Raw genomic sequence first — 22,120 nt, 5'->3', positions numbered from 1 at the left:
TGTTTTGCATTGACTTCATGAAATTCAAATTTCATTGTTGAGATGTAAAAACTTTTATGGAATATAGTCATGCTCATTCATTTGCATGTCACCTGTGACTACTTTATGCTACTCTGTCACAGATGACCCATTGTCTCAGAGACTGCATGATCTGCACAACCTAAAAAGTTGACTTCTGGGTGAGTACAGGAAAATATTACTGAGCTGGATCCAATTGACTGGGAATATCGTATTTTATCCCAGCCCCCTTTTCTCTATAACTTTGTAATTAGACATCTGAAGTCAGAAGTGAATTGCTATTGTGAGGAAAGCTTTTGGTTAGTCAAGTAGCAATTCAATTTCCTTTCAAAGCTCTAACCGTCTGTGCCTTCTAACTGGTATTTCTATTACCTGGCATCCACGGTGCACTTTAATAAGATTCCCCTTTCACAAAATCAAACAATGACAAAATAATAGCATTCACATTAAAACGATGAGGCATGTTTGCTAAAGGTTTATCTCCTACATAGCAGTAATACTTGAGATTTGGCCCCTGTAATGTCCCTTATCTTGTTCATTCTCAACTATGCAGGATGTAAAGGTAAACAATCTCTTTTCTATCCTTTTTTTTCAGCTAGGATTGATCACATAACCACCATGCTTATTTATGAAACTACAGAGATGTCTTTAGGAGTGTTGTATGAGTGTGCGTGTGTGCATGCACACACATGTGCGTGTGCGTGTACGTGTATGTGTGCATGTTCATGTATGTACACCGGGAGTTGAACTCATGGCTAACATAAATGCTCCAGCATTAATGCTGTCATCACTCTGGTTTTTGCATAAAGTACTGGTTTTTACATAAAATAAGAGCAATCATCAGTGCTGTTCTAATTCCATTTTTCTTACTACTATTTCATTCTTTTTATATATTTACAATATTCCATAAGACAGATACCATCCCCTGCAATAGACAGTTACCAGAAAATGCAATGTGTATTGAAGGAAGCTTGAAATTCTTCATTTTTATGATAGTTGATGGGATATCTTAGAGCCAGGCAGATAGTAAGGAAAAGCTAAATAATACAGAAGCATTTTCTGCCATGGTAACTAGTTTCAGCCTTTTCTATTCCCCTTTATTCTCTGCTACTAATGAATACTTTATGTTTTGGCTAACTAGAATTGGAATGATTCTGGCTCGATAAATTGCTTACCCTATAAGCATGACCAGTCTGCATCCCCGGAGCCCACATAAAAGCAAAACAAGCACAACACCTACCTGTGATCCCTGTACTGGGGGTGGGCAGAGCCGGAAGATCCCCAGGAAAGCTGCCTTTCCACCCAGCTGGAATCAGCTCCAGGTTCTACTGGGGACCCTGCCTTAATAAATAAAGTAGAATGATGGGGAAGGACACTGTGACAGCTCCTGGCTTCCATTTGCATGCTTGCACGCGCACACATGTGCACATGCAGAAGTCCCATACATACATATGCCAGAATTAAAAGTTGCTTAATTGCATATATTTGGGCTGTATTTTTATTTCCCAGTTTTATTCAATTTCTATTAACTGGGCATAATCATAACAAGCATTCTGCATTTTACTTGTCTTTTACCACTTCATTAAAGTTGATTCTCAGTGTTTTGCTTTATGAAAAACTTTTTTCCCAGTTTTTACTAGTAATTTTTAAAATGTTTCGACAAAACTTTCATTTTAGAATGTTAAAGGTCCAAATTATTACTCTCTCTCTCTCTCTCTCTCTCTCTCTCTCTCTCTCTCTATATATATATATATATATATATATATATATATATATGCTAACAGAATACACAGCAATAAAGGAATAGTATTACTGTAATTGATGTGGTTATGTGTGCTTCATAAGTCTTTATTCAGCCATGCTGATTGAGCATTTTCAGGTGACCATTTGTGTGAAACAAACTAACCATGATGCAAGGGTCACACACATACAGCTACTGGGTCATCCAGAAAAGTGCAGAGCTGTAGAGGGTGGCTTAAATCCCAAAGAGATGTTGGCTCTAATGACTTCCCTTGTCTCCTCCTACATCTTATATGGTTGGCTAGTATCCAGATGTTAGCTCTGTTTTTTTTTTTTTTTTTGTTGTTGTTGTTGCCAATAAGGGTTAATGTGAAGATATTTTGCTTTTGATCTAACAAATAAAGCTTGCTTGAAGATCAGAGTGCAAAGCTAGCCACAACTATAGAGGCCAGGCAGTGATGGTATACACCTTTAATCCAAGTTGCTACGCTAGTTAGCCACAGAAGCCAGACAGTGGTGGTACATGCCTCTAATCCCAGCACTTGGGAGGGATATAAGGTGGGAGGAGAGAAGAGCTGATTGCATTCTCAGGCAGTGTGGAACAATGCAGTCTGGAGATACAGTCTGAGGTTCGGTGGCTCACGCCTTCTGTCTGCATGAGGAGAGGTGAGAACTCTCTAGTGGCTGGCCACTTTGCTTCTCTGATCTCCACCTTTAACCCCAGTGTCTGTCTTCAGGTTTTTATTATTCATGCTACAGGTTAGCCGTGAGATTTAGGAAATCTTCCTTTTGGTAGAGTTAACATATATTTAGATGACTCATAAATGTTTTATGAACATAAAATTGTGTACTTTTTTCAAGTTTCTTAGTTAGATTTTAATATAGGTTCACTGGACAGTAAAGTCCTGTGTACACTGGCTACAAGACCTGGGCTGCTAAGTGCTTGCTAAATTCTCAGCAGGCTTTCCCGTCTGTACTCACACCACAGCTTTTCTGACATTTCAATCATGGCATTATTAATTTTACTGATGATATTACAAGCAAAATGTTTATTTTAATTAGATGTATAAGACCATAATATTTTATTTTAGTGTAGTTGAAAGGTCCTATGAATTAATATGAGATGGTTTCTGGCGAAATCAACACACTAAGGGGGAAATGAGGAAGGAAAATTTTTACTTAAAAATGTCTTTTGTACAGAAATTAACACAGAATTTAATGAATTGATTTTCAGTGAAATAGGATTAGATATGTAATGATGACTTTTCCCTGGCAAGTTTGATTTGATTGAACCAGTTAGGGACATTTTCTGTACAGTTGTAGTTTTGAGTGATGATTTCTGGAAGAGAAGGTAAAGAGATTAAATTTACCTGAAAGCATACCTAACTAAGGCCTATGTTTGGAGAATTAGTGGAAGCTCGTAAATTATACCTATGCTACTGGTAGCCTGTTTCTAGATGACTGGACAGGCAATTTTATAAGGAGGACTTTCTGGAAATACCTCCCAGCATTACCCAGAAAGGAAAGCCCTCCTGTAACTGGAATAATACTTTTAGATGATAGAGAAGAAGAAAGGGATTTACTGCAGTCTTCACTTTGAACTTTGTAATTTGATTTAAATCTGACTCTGGTAATAGAAATATACCATAAATAATTAGCTCATCCACTTAAACTATTATTAAAACTAGCTCTTTGGGTGAATGCTTAATATAATGAAAATGCCTCCATATACCATTTTTGCAGTTCTTCTCTGCTCCATCCCAGCATTTAAAGAACCATGTGACTTCAAGAGAAGACCCCATAATAATTGCCTGTGGCTTATTCTATCATAGCTAATTAAGTGTTACGCAACATGCTGCCCAAGGTAATGGTAGAACTTTTACATTTAAGGTATGAGAAGTAGCACTACTGAATCCAGAAAGCACACCATCATCTTTGAAGCCATTGCTTATCTTTCTCCTGCGTGGAAAGACGAGTGGTCCAAAGTTGTTCTAGCACACAGCTCTGATTATGCCATTCATATTTCCTCGGACGTATTTCCTGGCTCACTGTTGTGTTATGAAATGCATGGCCTTCAGCTGCATGTTCACAGTCTGGACTTCTCATGACTTCTCTATTTTTCACTCTCCCTGAATTCTAGTTTTCTGCTATGTAGTATGATTAAATTAGATATTTCACTTCTCAAAATATGCTTTTGCTTTGTCAGAACTTCAACTTTTTGTTTTAAGCTATTCTGAAAACTTTATAGCTATTCAAAAAAGTTTTTATAGCTATTCTGAAAATAAAAAAGTTCCTAATGTAATTTACACGAACACATGTTTGTTTGTTCTAACAAAATTAGGTGTGATAGATATTAACATTCTATGCAAATGTTCCCTCTTCAGAAGAAAACTGAATGAATATTAATGCTTAGGAAAAGTAAAGTTTCCTTTATGTGTGTGTCAGATCAGTGATGGTGTCATCCTCGTCTAACTCTAGTCTGTTCATACGGCAAACGTCATTCTTTCACAGAGACAGCAAAGCTCACACTGTGAAATTGGGACTAGGTGAGCACACTCGCATAATTGGTAGTATATTTTTATATTAAATTAATACTATTAAGGAATATGAATATTAATATAATAAACATTAAACTAATATGAAATCATTAGATTGCATATTATTATGTAACACTATATGATGCATTTATTTTGCATTTTTACAGTAGTATAATGTATTTAAATTTTACTTTCACAATGTCATTATAGTATATTATAAGCTTAACTAATCATGTCTAAAGTTCTTTATTTCTTAGGACTTTTGAATTCAAATATACTAAAGACTCAGACCCTTCTGCATGTAACTGTATGAGTCCCTTTCATCTTTATGACAAAACAGCACCTGAAGGGAGTAACTAAAGTGGGGGGAGTCTTCCTTATGACATTAGTAGGTGACTGGGGTGGATCAGTTTGTGCTGGCATGAACTTGTATCGCTGGTGTCACGTTTGGTCAGATGAGGAAGCTGAGCTTAGGCTGGAAGTAGCAACAGATGTCACCTTCCAGGACTATCCCAAGCTATCATTTCTTCCAGCTTGATCATGGTTCTCAAGTTATGGGCACCCCCTAAATATCATCACAGTCTGGGGATCAATGCTCACATACCCAAGCCTGTGCAGAACATTTCACCTTTAGGTTCTAACAGAATCATGACATATTTTCGAAACTCACCATTTCCCTGCAGGACATAGTTTTAGAAACACATGACACTGAGGAGAATAAGCTTAGCTGATGCTTCATACTCTATGTACCTGTTATGATCAAGCTTAGGAAACACAGGAGATTGGATGAGAGGGATCTGTTGGATGAGGCATCTGAGAACACTGATATTGTGTATGTGTAGGTGTATGTATTCTACAAAGAGCTTATTGTAAAACAATGTCAGAGTAGCTACAATCACAAAGCTTTACTACCCTGGCTGCTATTCATGACATGAACAAAGATGAGAACTACTGAAGGGGGAAGCTCACAAGGCCTCAGCTTTAGACAAAGCAACTAAGGGTTGCTGACAGTGAAGAAAATAGTCTTCCTCGGGGAAGAGTATACAAAGTGGTTATCAAATAGCAAACATAGGTTTTATTTTAAAACATGGTCTCGTGCAGCCCAGGCTAGACTTACATCATATAGCTAAAGGCAAGCTCAAACTTCTGATTCTCCTGCCCCCCCCCACTTCTCAAGTGCAAGAAAAGACAGGCATGCACCACCGTATCTAATTATATCATAGAAAACTGAACACAGATGGGGCTTCTATTTGCTCTCCAAACTTCAGTTGACAGATAAAAAAAAAAATGCCGAAAATTACATAGAGGAAGAAAAGAAACCTACATTTATGGCTCATGAGCTATGGAAATCAGTAAGGCATTTTCTCAAAAATGTAAAAGTAAAATAACCATATGAGCCACCTATAGCATCCTTGAGCATATACCCAAATGACTAAATCAGCATGCCACAGGGACAGATACCTGAACATCATGTTTATTGCCTCAGCAACCAATATGGTGAAGAAAGTGAACCAGACTACCATTCATCAACATATGAATGGACAAAAGACTGTGAAACTATGGAATTTTATGCAGTTGCCTACAATCTTAGCACTGGGGAGATGGGACAGAGGGGGAGGTGTCAACAATTTGAAGTCAGACTACATCTTAGTGACATACAGTCTCCAAAACAAATAAATACAATGCCCCAAGTATGAAAGATGACAATGTTTCTGGGAAGCCTGCAAATGATGATTGCACACTGTATTTACTTAATGTCCATGAACTACACTCTTAAAAACATGGCTAATTAAAGCCATCAGGGAAATGCAAATCAAAACAACTCTGAGATACCATCTTACTCCTGTCAGAATGGCTAAAATCAAAAACACCAAGGACAGTTTATGCTGGAGAGGATATGGAGAAAGGGGAACACTCCTCCACTGCTGGTGGGAGTGCAAACTCATACAGATCCTTTGAAATCAGTGTGGTGGTTCCCCAGGAAAATGGGAATCAGTCTACCACAAGATTCAGCAATTCTACTCTTAGGCCTATAATCAAATGATGCACATTCATGCAACAAGAACATTGCCCAGCTATGTTCATAGCAGCATTGTTTGTAATAGCCAGAACCTGGAAGCAACCTAGATGCCCTTTAACTGAAGAACTGATGGAGAAAATGTGGCACATTTACACAATAGTGGAGAAAAATCAATGGAATCTTGGAATTCACTGGCAAATGGATGGAACTTGAGAAACCATCCTGAGTGAGGTAACCCAGTCACAGAAAGACAAACACAGTATGTACTCACTGATATATGGTTTTTAGATGTAGAACAAAGGATTAGCAGCCTACATTCCACAAGGAGGATCCTCAGAGGGACATACCTGGTCCATTGGAGAAGGGGAAAGGGAAAAAAATCTCCCAAGCAAATTGGAAGCATGGGCTGAGGGGAGAGGGAGTTAGGAGTAAGAGGAAGGGAGACGTGGGCATGATGGAGCAGAAAGATTGAGTTGGGGGAAGAATTGAGGAGAGCAAGAATCCAGATGCAGAGAGAGAGGACAAGACCAGGTTGCAGGAACACATAAAGACAGCTGACCCGAACAAGGAGGAGCTAATGCCCCCCCCAGACTGATAGCTGGGAATCCAGCATGGGACTGACTCAGACCCCCTGAACATGGGTCTCAGCCAGAAGGACTGAGCAGTCTAAGGAACCTCAGACAGTGGAAACAGGATGTATTCCTGGTGCACAAAAGGACCTTGTAGACACCCCCCCCCCCATGGAGGGATAACTGCCTTAACCTAGAGACAGGAGAAAAGTCCTAGTCCCTACTTGAAATGACTTGACAGATTTACGTGACCCCACCGGGATAGCATAGCCCTACATGTGCAATGAGGAGGGGCATGGGAGGGGAGGGGAGTTAGGGTGTATGTGAGGGGAAAAGAGGGTAAGAGGGAGGGAGAGGGAACTGGTATTGACATATAAAATAATAATAATAATAATAATAATAATAATAATAATAATAATGATGATGATGATGATGATGATGATGATGATGATGATAAAAGAGATACCATAATAGAGGGATCCACTATAAGTTTAAAGAGAAATCTGGCACTAGGGAAATGTCCAGAGATCTACAAGGATGACCCCAACTAACAATCTAAGCAATAGTGGAGTTACAGATTGTTTTGTCTACCATGTGGTTTCTAGAAACTGAACCTGGGCCCTGTGCAAGACAAGCACTCTCGGTTTTAATGGGATTGCTTTCTATCTTAAAGCTAGCATGGTTTTTTTTCCATAGTAAGTGCAATAACTTATGATTTCTGTTGGAGGTTTTAAGAAATTGATAATGATATATAAAGATCTAAGAAATCTAAGCATGAAGAATTAATCACTGCACCACTTATTAAAACATATTATCACCACATGTTAGTAAAACTGCCATGGTTTCAACATAAAAGCAAGATAAATGTATTACAAAGCAGGAAAACCCCAGAGAGACCCACACATATGAAGACAATTGAATGTACGATGTTCCCACTACCCAAGGGTTAAAAGGCTAATAATTGTTTGGTAGAACATTCTGTTTAGTATGACACTCTTACTGAAGAAAGTACAATTAGATCCCTACAAAGTTCCATGTTCAAAGATGGAAGATAAAAAGTAGACATTAGGAAGAAATACCAGAGGATACTGATGAATTAAAAAAAATCAAAAGTAAAAAGTGTAAGAAAGTGGGAAGTTATATCAAGAAGAAGGATTTCAGTTCCACTTTGGACATCTTATGAAGAATTAAGGAGATGGCAGAATAAAGAGATATCTGCAAAGTTAAATACAGAGACACTTACCTTTACCTAAAGCAGAATGTATAAACCAAACAACAAAGTAAGAAATCCCCAAAGGAAAGGGGCAGGACATATCAAATTATGTGATAGGTCACTTAGTTATTATTATCTTATTCTTTATTTGAAGTCAAGTTGTCCTTATAAGATTCCTATTTCTTCTTCAACTCATCTCCTTGTACATTGCTACTGTTGCAGTATGAAAAAAGAGTGCTAGTGTTTTAAACCCAGAAGAGTCACAATAACAACAAAGCCCACTCCAAAGTCTGGCAATTAAGTGATAAACACACGCTTTGATTTCACTGATGAAGTTCTCTGAGGAGACTTACTGGAGCTCCATTTGTCATTTCTAAGCAAAGGATAAATGCATTATATAAAGCAAATTGGCATGGGAAATAATGTAGTATCAGGTTTCATCTATGTGCAGAATTCTACCATTTCCCCTCGAGGCTTAAACAAATATTACATGAGTGAGGGCTCTTGTAAAATGTTGTTTTGAAATAGATTTCATTAATGGCGTCTAGTGATAATTTATTTCTCTCTTTATGCACAAGTCTCTTCTCACAGTAATAATGGATAAGTTATTTGCATATAAATAGTTTTCAGCTGAAGCAGAAACTAAATATATTTCTCCCCACCCCCCTGGACATCGTTTAAAAAAATAGAAAAGAGGGGAGGGGGGAGGAGATTTGTAATAATTAGCAGGCAGGATTTATAATAATATTTTTTTATCAAAACTTTTTTCAGGAAATCTTCTTTGGTGTTTTTAATGGTACACTTCATGTATTGTCCTTTGTAATGAAGCATATGTTTATGATGGAGAGAAAAGTGTGACTTTCAGTTACAATTGTATAAATGTGTATCTTTTGGCTGTTGTATAGTTAATAATCTCAAAATATTGAAGCCCTTTTATTACAGAGTATGTTACTTTCCTAAGCAAATATTATATGTAGTAGGATCTTTGTGTACTTTCATTTAAAGAAAAAATGGTCAGTAGGTGAGATAGAACAAGAAACCACTATTTTCACATTTATTGATGTGATATGTGCTCTTGTCTTTAGTATCTGAGCTATGATACATCCCTTCATCAATTTTAGTGTACGTGAGTAACAGGCAGCATGTATGATACAGTATATATGAGTAATTTGTTGGCAAAATTAAGATACCAGCTGCTTTCTAGTGGGTAGGATGTCTATTAATATGTCTTTTTGACCAGCAGAGGTCACTCAGCGTAAAGTGAATAATGACTTCTATTTTCAAAAGAGACAGCTAATGTGACCATTCTGTTTGAGCAAATCTATTACACTTGGTATCAGTTACTTGTAGAGATGATGTTTTCATCTTGTGCATGCTTGCTTAGGTAAGTAAGGCTACTTCATAAGGTACAAACACGTTTTTAAACATGAAGTCAAAGATAGGACCCTGGCCAAAATACTGTCTTTAAATCTTTGTGCTTTTGAGCATTATGCAGAATTTTTGGAAGTTTACAAAGGAATGAGATATGAAATTGTGCCCTAGAGAGCTGGACATGATTGGATTCTACCACAGAGAGGCAGCCTTCACCACTAAATAGAGCAAAGGACTTGGGATCAGGGAGAATAAGCACCTAGCCTCCACCTTCCCCCCAACCCCCCTCCTTGTCAGTAGAATGGAATTAGAAAGTAGCTGCCTGTGGCAGCCTTGGCACCTGGCATTCTGGCATTCTGAAAATGTTTTACAACTGCTACATTTTGTTTTCCATAAGTGTGTTTATACTTTCAACTTTTAAAGTTTAGGTGTGCAAGAAAAAAGCACACCTGAGAGCAAGTTTACCAGCTTTACTCTAGCTTGTGATAATAATCTCCTAGACTCCAGGGACATACCACACTTAGGGGATCAGGGTGTTTTCAGTTAGATCATTTGACATTCCTCTGGCCAGTCTGGTGTTGGGGGAGGTTCTAGAAATTCTGAGGGTAATGTGAAGCAACTAGAGGAGGCAAGACACAGTGTATCCTTGAGCTCAGTTTCTTGTAGACTCAAGTGGTGTCCTCTCCCTATTCACTCAGGGTGTTCTAAGGACTGATTCACCTTAGTCATGTGCTCACACTCCTAGTTTATGATCGTGTTGGGTGCTTACCTTTTCTGGGCTATTTTATCCCCTTTTCACAAAGGAAGAAATGAAATCTTACGAAGTTTAGAGAATTAGCAAGGTTACATGGCTAGTATGGCAAAATCTTGAACATGAATTCAGGTTTAAGATTTAGTCTGGTGAACATTAGGGTAAAATAATGGAGGAAAGAACTCTTAGAAATAATTAAAACATGAAAGTTTTGAAATATATTTACAAGTTTTGCCCAAGTTGTTGCTTGTGACATTAATACTGTTTTTTATTTATTTATTTATTTATTTTTATTTAATTTTATATAACAAAGTCCAATTAAATGAAAACAAACATTTAAACACAATATTTGGGAATTTGGGCGTCGTTCTTTCCAAACTACTTCCTGCTGTTAAGGGGCGCTGTCTTGGGGGATTCGAAGAAGATTCAGATATTAAAAACAGCAGAAAGCAGGTCACATTCCTGTTTCTAAAATACCAGTTTCTATCAGTTACTTCCTTCTTTGAGAGCCATTGTTCCTAAAGTGTGAATATGGATTTAATATTTGAAATAGAAAAAATGATTTCAAGATGTTGCTGTACAAGACAGTTATTAAGAAAAAGAAAAACACTTTAGAGACCTATGTATAGATCAAAGAGAGTCTCCCTTGCTTGATTCTTGTGTGTCCTGAGGTTGATGAGTCTCTACCATGGGTAGGTGTAACTCAGATACCTTTAAAGAAGCATTTATATACTCATCCGGGCTTTCAGAAGACAGATTTATAGGCTCACCATTGCTTTTGATATTTGAGGGGAGATGTTTTTGATACTTAAATGTATTTTGGACAGAAAAATTCTAATTTGTAGTTAAGAGTTCTAAAACAAAGTTTTTTTTTTTTTTTTTTCCAGTGACAGTCTGTTTGTTTTCTTGATGTGACTTGCAGAGAACAGAACTTATTGTAGTGGTGTGAATGGATCAAAAGAACCTGCCTTTGTGCACACTTTTGTGATAGCTCACACTGTAATCCCAGAATCCCAGAAGCTAAATCAGGATCTCCAGGTTGAAGCTAGACTGGGCTCAGAGTAAGATGTCTCAAAATCCCCACAAAACATAAACCACCAAGATAGAGTTGGCTTATTCTGATGCTTGTGGTCTGTGAACTATATTTTGAGGAGGGCTGGGTAAAAATACACAATGCTAGATGTGAATGTTTGTTTTTAAATGCTCTACATTTCAAACTGTGTGACAGGTTTATGTGGAAATGAGTACTTATTTCGGTTAAATAAGGATCAGGATAAACAAATAGGTTGAATAGATGTTTATTCAGGGAGAAATAACTTACAACCTAGACAGATGAACACCAGTAAGTTCCACTGGATGCTCTCCTGTCCGAGTCCAGCCATCGAGAGAACGTTCCTGGTTCTTCCCCAGACCTCTTTCCACAGGTCATTTCTGCCCATGGCTCCACCCACCAATGGGCGTGGTCAGTGCCACAGAAGGAGGCAATGTAACCATCTTACTACATCCCCTTTTAGTCTAAAGAAAAGATTTAGGCTTAATACAAAACTATATACAAAACAGTGAATAACAAGTGTGCTCTAAGAAAAGGAAAATCGAGAACAAAATGACCTACATATCTAGTCCTAGGGTGAAGGCATAATGAGGTTTACAATAGAGTTGTCCTAAGCTGGAAAACATAAGTCTAGTACCTAATATATCTAACTAGGAAGAGAGAATAATAGTTGTGAAAGTTTAATCTTAGACCTGAGAAGGAAAATAATGATACTAGGGTAGACAGCAAGTGCGGATGGGCAACTTCCAAAAGGTGCAGCAAGGACAGAAACAACAAGCCACCTGGACAGTCACCCTAGGTCTCGTAGCAATGTTGGTACACCCAGTTTTGGCTAAGGCCAAGAGAACTTGACAGACCACAACAACAGCAGGGAGATAGAATGGCTGTCTTACCCTGAATTGGCAAGGTCCAGCTGTCTTCTATATTTGTCTCCTGCAAGCACATGTCCATATCATTGGTCAAGGTGTGGGCAGTTCTTTGCCCAACAGGCCTTAGACCTACAGAATAGAATATGGCATTTAAAATGGTTTAGGGTTTTTCTTGACAATGAGACATAAATGCTCCTGGCAACACCACCTGCGTCAAAAAGGAAGATGGACATTAAAGAAACTCATTATGGAGTTTGCCTCCAATATGGCAAGACTAGCCATTTGGACAAGATACTGCTCTTGTCTGGACTGTTTGACTTTATGCTATATAAACTGGACATGCAGGACCCACAGAAAAGTGACTGCTGATTCAAGATGGACATTGCTACAGAGTTCCTGCTTCATGGAAGAGTCTGCCACACAGTCTGCAGGACTGACAAGCTGCCAATAAAAGAAGACAGTTTAAAGTTTCATGCTTTGCTGAAGAGTCTGCCAGACACACTATGGCCTATGGGCTGAAGATGGAAGATTACAGAAGAACTTCAGGTGACTGAAAAGGCAAGATGTCTCTGTCATTTCTAGAGTTTATATACTATCCTTCTGTGGTCTTTGAAGGAGTTGAAGACAGATAGTTATGGTTATAGTTTTCCTTAGTTAGAATTCCATGAAAAGGTACATCTAGGACTTTTGACTCACAAGATAAAATACATGATGGAATATTTTCTTCAAATCTTACTAAATGTTAATGTACTAAATATTGTTAACTGTGATTCTTACTTGATAACTGTTGTGTTATATATTTTGCTATGTTAAGCTTAAAACCCTTCTTTTTATTTAGACAGAAAAGAGAAGATGATGGGAGATGTCATTGTGTAAATATGTTTCTCATACTGGTTAATGAATAAAGCACTGTTGGCCAATAGGAAAGGAGATAGGAAAGACTAGGAGACAAGGAGGAAAGAGGAAGTAGGAAGGAGGAGTCAAGATGGAGAGTCTGAAGAAAGCAGAATGCCGGCTGGCTCCCTGGTAAGAGAAATGAAATACATAGATCAGCAGAAATGGGTTAATACTTAAGACAGAGCTAGCCGATAAGAAACTAGTACCTGGCCAACAGCATCATATCAAGTACAGAGTCTCTGTGCATTATTTGGGGCTGGCACGTCGGCGGGACAAGACTGGTGGCGGGCAGGAAAAACACACTCCTTACAAGTACTCTGCAAAAAATAGGCCCATTGATTTAGGTATGGCACATTAACTATTTGAAAGAAAATATAAAAATATCCTCCTGCCATCACTGTTGGTTGGTTGACACGAACCCATAGTGCTTGGGAAGCCTTCAAAGAATATTTGCAGAATTTTCATGGTGGTGTTTAGGGTTGTTGGAAGGAGTTCATATGCCATATCAAATAAGGAAAGGCATGAAAGCAGTGTTACAGGAACCCTGGAAAAACCTGGAGGGGCCATCACATGATAGCTAGAAATTGGGTAGGTATCCCTAATTGGGTACTTGGTTTAAATAATGAAAAAATATTTAAGAGGACTCAAATGGAAGCTCAAGCACAGGCAGTTTTTTTTCTTTACTGTTTCTCATTCCGACATGCCCAGGGGATCATAGTAAGCACAGGGCTCTGTGCCATGAAGAAAAGGACTTATTCATACTTCAATCTATGCATACGTTTTGGCCAATAAGGAGTACAAAGCATAATAAGATACTGTGTATTTGTCAGTTAACTGATTACTTATTTATTTTTGATATATCTCAGCATACAGGCATGTACCGACCTATCTCAATTTATGGAAAAAAAAATAGAAGACACAGCACAAAAGCTATTCTGTCATTTTTGTTACTAATGAAAACCATTCATGAGTTGCATAGTGGTAAACTGACATGTAGTTTTAAAACAAATGTGACTTCTCTATTACTCGGTTCCTATAATTCATACTAGAATGCTGTGTTGTGATGCATACATCTTAAATTTTAGTGAAATTTGCTTACAAAGTACTTATATTATCAGAGATTAAAACTATCTGTTTCAGAAGCAGTTCAGCAATTCATTTGACAGGGCTAATGCGTGCACATTTTGATAAATATGTAGTGTAGACACATATAAATGGCTGTTGCTTACTGAAGCTTTGTGTCAGTCAAGATAAATCCATATGAGTGTGTATGTATATGTTCTATCAGCGACAGCCTCTTTGCCTGATCAATGTGAAGAGCAAGTATTTTAACAGGAACATGGTTTATGGGACTAATCCCCTAATCTCCTTGGGTTGGAGTATAGTATTATATTCCATTCTTAAGGCCCCCTTGACAGGAATTGCTGATATTATGCAGTACTTTAAGATATCGTCCTAAAATATTCCACACATGGAGCAGTATTTAAAGAATCATTACACTTGTGCCTTCTGTCTTTGAATATGTAACAGTGCTGGGCAAGAGCAATGGTTCATCTGTTGAACAAGCGTGGAACAAAGAGTATTTTGATTTTGAACAGCAAAGTTAATGAGATAGTAAACACAGACATGAGGATTTTTCTTGACATGTATGTAGTTTTGGACTGCATATTTCCTTCCTGTAAGCTCAGTTTCATAGACTGAAACACTGTGGTTATAGTCTGAAGTGTCATTGAATCAAATTGAATCTTAGATACAGCAGAAAACTGTAAATCTTGACATATCCATATCTCTAATACAATGGCACACTTTGAGAACTCTTTGTTGATATTGAATCATTTGCAAAATCAAACAATAAACTAACAGTGAGAAAATAAGTTGAATAAAATATGAACTCAATACTTGATATTTTAAAACCATGCTATTTAAATGAGCTGTTTCCTCGTTTTTTTAAATCCCCAAAACTGTGCCTACATATGGGATATTTACTTTTAAATGGGTTTATCATCGTTACATGATATAGAGTTCATTACTCATGAATAAGAATGATTTCATGATTTCTAATTATTGACTAAGCATGGAGACATTTTAAAATCAAAGACTTCCAGATTTATTTATAGAATTGGTTATTTTAGAGTCTACTCTTATATACTAAAGTGGTCACACTGAAGGGCTTTGAGCACAGATTTTATTTTGGATTACTCAGTGTTTCTGTTCCCTTCTGTTTTTGCCCTGTGGCATTGGGTGACATTTCATAGAGACTGAATTGGCAGAGGTCTGGAAAATATGTAATTATAAGAATCACCTGCTATGGAATTTCCTATTATATACTACTCATGATTTTGGCAGACTTTTTATAGATGTTGGATGAGAAGATTTCTTCTTTGAAAACCTGTGATTAAAGCATGGCATTTTGTATATAAATAGGAGATGGATTCTGTACAATTCAGCTTTGAATCAGAGGTGGTGTAATGATGTAAGTCTTTGCCCTGTATCACAGAAGCAGCAGCATTCATAATTGGAAATACATTTTAAGATTAAGTGCAATAAATCTTTTTAATATTCTGTAGCTTAAAACAGACTGAGTGCTAAAATGCAGGAAGATGAATGGTGAGGTATTTTTCTTTCCTTAATGTTCCTCAGAGATATTTCAGCATAAAGAAATAAGTCTACTAAATTACTCTTTAAGAATTTAGTCTGTGTATATGATCTATATGTATACATATAGATGCAAATATATAAAGAATCTGTTTAACAATGTGTGAACATGCTTTTCAGTTGCTGTAGTATGGTACTAAGTGCAGAGGATAGACTATGCTTCTTCATAATTGAAAGTAAAATGTCCCCATACAATAGTGTTTGGGTAATAGCCTTATCTGTTACATTAACCTGCATATATCTGGGTCAGGAAAGTTTCAGTTGTCAATAACTAACTGGAATTATGCAGACAATTCACAATGGCAGGTTTTTTTCTGGTCACTACAACAATACATGCAATTTTTCCTTTGCACAGTTTATTTAGTTTGTATATAAAACGTCTGTCCTTAGAAAATTTTGTTAAAATATTTGTGTGTTGTTCTACAACATTCTAAATACATACAAATTATATTATCCTACTGTCACCTTTACTGTTACTTTCCAGTAAAAAGATACATGAAAAAAAATACGTGACTTGTTAGATCATTATCCTTTAGCTTCCTACAATGATGTTTTAACTTTGAATAGCTGTTAAGTTGATATGGGTTGTTTGAACTAGAGCCTGGATGTCATCTTCTCCAAATTTGGAAATGCTCTCCACAATGAAACAAATGATTAAAATGATCCATATGAACATATTAGTTCTAAAATGCTATTGGGCTTAACAGCATAAGGAACACATGCTCATAAGTATATAGCTTCGAATAAATGTTGGCTAGAGAAATACAGAAGCATTACATTTATATTCCAATAATATCTTTGTATTTACTTCACTACATCAGACCTTTTATGTTTGATGATATGCTATGTCCAAAATTACTTTTATGTTCCTAGAGTGTCTCTTGAATTCTCCTGTTGTAATTTCACTCATTGTGACTTACATACATGGTAAGGAAGTCTTCATAAAGTCTGTCTTTTTGAAGTGTTTGATTTCATAGAGCTCTTTCTTGAAACCCAGGATTTATTTGGCATGGGGCAGACCTGGTGAACATTGCTTTGACTAGGAGTGGAACTAATTAACCTGTCTGTATTTACACTCTCAAGTTGTATAATCTAGTCACTTCTGTTCATCTGCTCACTAGATTCTCTTCCCCTTTTTCTGCACTCCACTTTATTGCTTTTTAACACTGAGTCTCTTGTGTAGCCTTCTATTTCCATACACCAGCACTGGGAACAACTTCACCAATTACTCCCATGTGATTAACTGATTGTCTCCGATCAGCTTTCTGCTGAGCTTCTGAAGCTGCTGTTTCCCTTTGGATATTGTTACTTGGACACCCTTTCAACTACTGCAGATTAACTCATTCTTTGCAAACCCACAATGCCCCTCTCAATTGTCTTCTTGCCATGCTTCCATGGTTTTGGTCGTAAGATTACTATTTTAAAAGACACTTTATTTTCTTCATTAGAAAGATTTGATTTATTTATGTTTGCGTGTGTATAAATGTGTGAGGGTGCTTGTAGAGGCCAAAAGAGAGCTTTAGATTCCCTGGAGCTCAAGTTAAAGGCAGATGTGAGCTACCTTACCTGGATTCTGGGCACCAAACCTTCATTTTCTGTGAGCACTAAAAGTGCTGTTAATTACCAAGCCTTTTCCAACCCAACCATCTTGAACCATCTATTCAGCTCCACTACATTTAGCTGTCTTTCCAGCCCCGCCAGCCACCTATAGGATTATCTCTCCAGCCCAGTCACCTAGAGCCATCTCTATAGCCCAGCTACCTAGAGCCATTTCTGTAGCCCAGCCATCTAGAGACATTGCTCCAACCCAGCCACCTAGGGCCACTTTCCCCCAGCTGTATTACTATAGATTATTGTCTTTTTGTAGTTACTCTCCATACTTAATGTTCTTCGTATCTTTTAGAATATACTGAATTTTTCTTTCACACCTTACATATGTTCATAAGTGCCTTATTGGTGTTCCTGAAATGGGCCATCTTCAAATTATCTCTTCTTATAATGGTGTTTCTCTGTATTGGAACCTGTCCTGGAACTACCTCTGAAGACCAGGTTTGGCTTGAACTCACAGAGATCTGCCTGCCTCTGCCTCCCAAGTGCTGGGATTAAAGGCGTGAACCACCAATGTCCGGCCCCAGACTTTACTTCTTAAATTACATCTTTCTCTTGAGTCTCCTTTGTTCTAACAATTTCAAAATGAATTTTTAGAAAGTTTGTGTGTGTGTGTGTGTGTGTGTGTGTGTGTGTGTGTGTGTGTGTGTGTACTCATGTGCATAAATGTGCAGGTCACTGGAGCTCAGAGGATAATTTGTGGGAGTTGGCAGTTGGCTCTCTCCTTCTACCATATGGGTTTCAAGGATCCAACTCAAGCCATCAAGCTTATTGGCAAGTTCCTTTATCTACTTAGCCTTCTCACTGGCCCATATATAAAACTTGAAGAACTATTTACTACCTATTAAGTAGGTTACATATTTATTTAAACAAAAGGCTGTGGGTAAAGCTTACATGAATCCAAACAAGTAAAGGATAGAGTCTGCATCTATTTAACTGTAGTACTCAATTGCTTATACTCAGCTTTATATGTAAAATAGCTTCTGGTCACTTTCTTATAACTTAGGGGTATTATATCATACATGTTGGGACACTAACATATGTACAATACTATTTATTTAGAATCATGTGATTTCCACTCATAATCTGTAATACATTGCTTCATTTAAACTCTATCTTTGAGCTGTGATGTGTGTGTGTGTATGTACACACACGTACACACACACACACACACACACACACACACACACACACATATATATATATATATATACATATATATATATATATGTATATATATATATATATATATAATGTTTGCCTGGAATGCTACTAAATCATCTGACTGCCTTTTCAAGTCTTCATTTTTCTAATGCAGATACTACTACTCCCTCACTGAATGTGAATGAAATAAACGAATTAAGTATATTTTTTATGATGTGTCCCTTGAGGAGTTACAGTTTTGTCTTCTTTTTGGAAATTGTTTTCATACTACATTGAACAACTGAGAAAATAGACATAATCATTTTATACTTATCATGGTTCAAAGTCCCTATCTATTTAGAGGAACTGTATAAGATCATTGATTTCTTATTTTGTACATTATGGATACAAACCTAAGAGTAATACCTAGTTGACTAAAGCCAGCATAAACCCACTTTAAATTTATGTCCTTTTCTCTTAGGACCTGCAACATACAATCCGATTTTAATGAAGTCCTGTGCCATAATCTCATTTGTTAAAGGATCAAAGCGTTTTAGACATTTTTCCAAAGACTGCTTTCCTGGCCCAACGACATATGAGGTTTGTCAAGTGTTTTCTTTTAGTATGACAGGGATAGAATGATTTCTATAAATTATAGAACATGTGTATATTAAGTTCTTCCTTTGTGTTTACTGATGGTAGTGACTAATCAAATTACTTGAGTAAGACATTCTTGAAGATATATTTTGACATTTTAAGAAAAACTTTTGAAGAATTATAACGTTAGCATTATTTTAATTTTGTATCGGTTCTCTTTGGCAATGATACATAAAATGTCGATATTTTCATGTGAACTTGAAAACTGGATATTTTTGTATTTTATTTAATGTATATTTGTATATTGGCTTCATCATGAGTGAAGGTCTTCGAAACTGAGGGATTTCTGAGTGTATGACTTAAATGTGTATAAACATTTGTGGAAATTGTGCTTGTACTAGGTATTTGTAATCCCTTTAAGGGATTATAAAAATTCCTTTATGGGATTTTTAAATTTTTATTTGTTTATTTATTTATTTATTGAGACTTTTTTTCTTGTGTGTGTGTGTGTGTGTGTGTGTGTGTGAGAGAGAGAGAGAGAGAGAGAGAGAGAGGAGAGAGAGAGAAACAGCCCTAAGTGTCCTGGAGCTCTCTGTTGTTTCTGACTCACTCTGCCTCCTTCCTGAGTGCTGGTTATAAAGGTGTGAGCCACCACTGCCCTGCAATTTTATGGGGTTTTGATGAGCGGTTTTAAGTACCAGTGGTTACTTACCAGGCCATGGTTACCTGATACTGCCAAGGAGAAATGAATCTTACCCAGGCATGATCCAGGACTCTCGGCAAGACTGAGGGTGAAACAAGGTTATTGTAAGCACTCAGACTTTTTATAGCCTTATCAGAAACAGAATATTATAGTGGTGGCCAGGATCAACACAATAGTAGTTGCCAGAACACAATGATATTTTCAAACTATACAGGCTACACAAGATTAATGTCTGAGACCAATTATCCTGCCAAACTTCCATGTGCGTCTCTGGCTTCTAGGGAACACAGAAAATCACAAGGTGGCCCGAATGCTTCAGTGCCTGAGGTACTGCCTTGATTTCTAAGGAATAGAAAGGCACACTACCCCAGAAGTCATGGAAAGTCTTAGGGCATGCCTCTCAAGGCAGCTAGATGTGACCAACTCCATGATTCCCTGAAAGCCCTGGCATTAGTTATTTCCGTGTTTGTTGTGCAGTCTTCCTGTGCTAAACCTATAGTCTGCTTCCAGGGGAAAGAATGCCACAGCTCCTGGAGGCTTTACGTGACACATACGCAAACACTCATGCGGACTTTGAATTCCCATTCTATGGCACATGTGTCACCCTTGTATCTTCATGTGTTTTTCTAAGTAAAGTGAACTCTTGTAGGTAGCGTATCATTTCAGCTTATATCTGTGTTGTCTTTATAAATCTTTAAATGAAAGATCTTAATATTACATTTTCATTCAAAGATATTGTTTGACAGATAAATTCTTGTTTTTGTAACTTTAGAACATTTTCCAGATGCTTACCATGTCCTTTGATCCTCTTTCTCTGCTATTTTTCATTTATGGTTAAGCAGTGTACATTGGAAGTTATGGTTCCATGCTTATTCTTTTTTATTCATAGTAACAATGACTTTTGTGCTTTCTATATACTTTTAAATATTTATTTATTTATTATTCATATAGTGTTCTGCCTCCTTGTATGCTTGCATACCAGAAGAGGGCACAAAATCTCATTATAAATGGTTGCTAGCCACCATGAGGTGGCTGGGAATTGAACTCTTAACCCTTGAGCAATCTCTCCAGCCTGTGCTTTCTATATTTAATGATGTTAATTATTATATCTTTTCTTCCCAATCTAGGGCTCCTTGAAGCTCATGTGTGTGCGTGTGTGTGTGTGTGTGTGTGTGTGTGTGTGTGTGTGTGTATGTATGTGTGTGTGTGTGTGTAAGGCTCCTGTTGTGAGGATGTGGTTCTTCTGTTCTTGATTTATTTCTTTATTTCTGAATGATAAGTTCACTGTTTCATTTCCTTTAAGACCTTGGGTATATCATACTCTCTGATCCTTGTCTTCATGAGCACTTGCCCCGTTTCTTTGAGATTTCTCTGAGTGTGGGTTGATGCTTTTCTGTTTGTCTTGGATTTTGAGCTTCAGAGTATATAATATCTCCAAGATGAACTTTTTTTTTTTGATGTAACTAAGGCCCTGCTTGTATGCCTGCATATCAGAAGAGGGCACGAAATCTCATTATAAATGGTTGCTAAACTTGTGGACCTAGATGTCTATATTTTTCCCCCCATGGTTTGAGTATTGTCTGCTATTATTTAATTAAATCTGTTTCCATAGCCTTTTTCTTCCCCTTTCTTCTTGCAACTTTAATAATGTGGATATTTACTCAATGGTATCTCATAAGAATGTCTTCATTATTATTATTATTTTTTTTTTGTGTGTGTGTGTGTGTGTGTGTGTGTGATTAATTCCTAAAGGTTATATCTCAAGACTCAATCACCTACTGGAATATCTCACTTCCTAATTTTCAACCTGGGCATTAAGATTTCAAAATATGTTTTGGCAGTGGGCCATGATTCGAGGTATGGAAAATTAATTTTTCTAGAGAACGTGAGAGTCTGTATTGGTTTAAGAATTAATGAGACATTCAGTACATAATCCAGACCTATACTTCAAGCAAACTGGCTCCCTTTTTTTTTATACTTAACACCTGCATGTTACTATACAATTACATTATTAAATTAAATTTCATTTCTTAAAGAAGAAAGAGGAAAATTTAAAGATACCTGTATGAAAAGGCAATTTTATTCAATTAAGAGAAAACTGACAATACATCTTAATTAACTTAATTGTCTGCAACAAGGATAAAACTATCAGAAATATGCATGATTTTTGTAATACCATACATAAAGTATTTATTATAACACTTGACTGTTGGAAGGCCTGTGAATTCCTGTTATCATCATTACTTTTAGCTCATGGTTATATCAGTTCATTTCTACCTTAGAACTATTAACTCAGTTTGAGCTAGGCTCTGAATATCTGAAACAAAAATATGTTCTTTTAAGTGTTTGGCAATCTGGTAAGGAAAATGTACAAGCAT

At 37.0% G+C, this 22,120-nt stretch overlaps 1 protein-coding gene across 1 annotated transcript in view; it reads left to right on the top strand.

The window, feature by feature from the left end:
- Nucleotides 1-22,120, top strand: part of Stpg2 (sperm tail PG-rich repeat containing 2) — a 465,521-nt gene that overhangs the window by 239,900 nt on the left and 203,501 nt on the right. The window contains exon 12 of the mRNA XM_051185397.1: nt 18,924-19,042. Within this exon, the coding sequence (XP_051041354.1) occupies nt 18,924-19,042 (119 nt within the window). The remainder of the gene's footprint in view (nt 1-18,923; nt 19,043-22,120) is intronic.

Source organism: Phodopus roborovskii, unplaced genomic scaffold (genome assembly GCF_943737965.1).
Source record: "Phodopus roborovskii unplaced genomic scaffold, PHOROB, whole genome shotgun sequence".
In the NCBI taxonomy this organism is placed as follows: Eukaryota; Metazoa; Chordata; class Mammalia; order Rodentia; family Cricetidae; genus Phodopus; species Phodopus roborovskii.
This window is presented reverse-complemented; position numbering and strand designations above follow the sequence as displayed.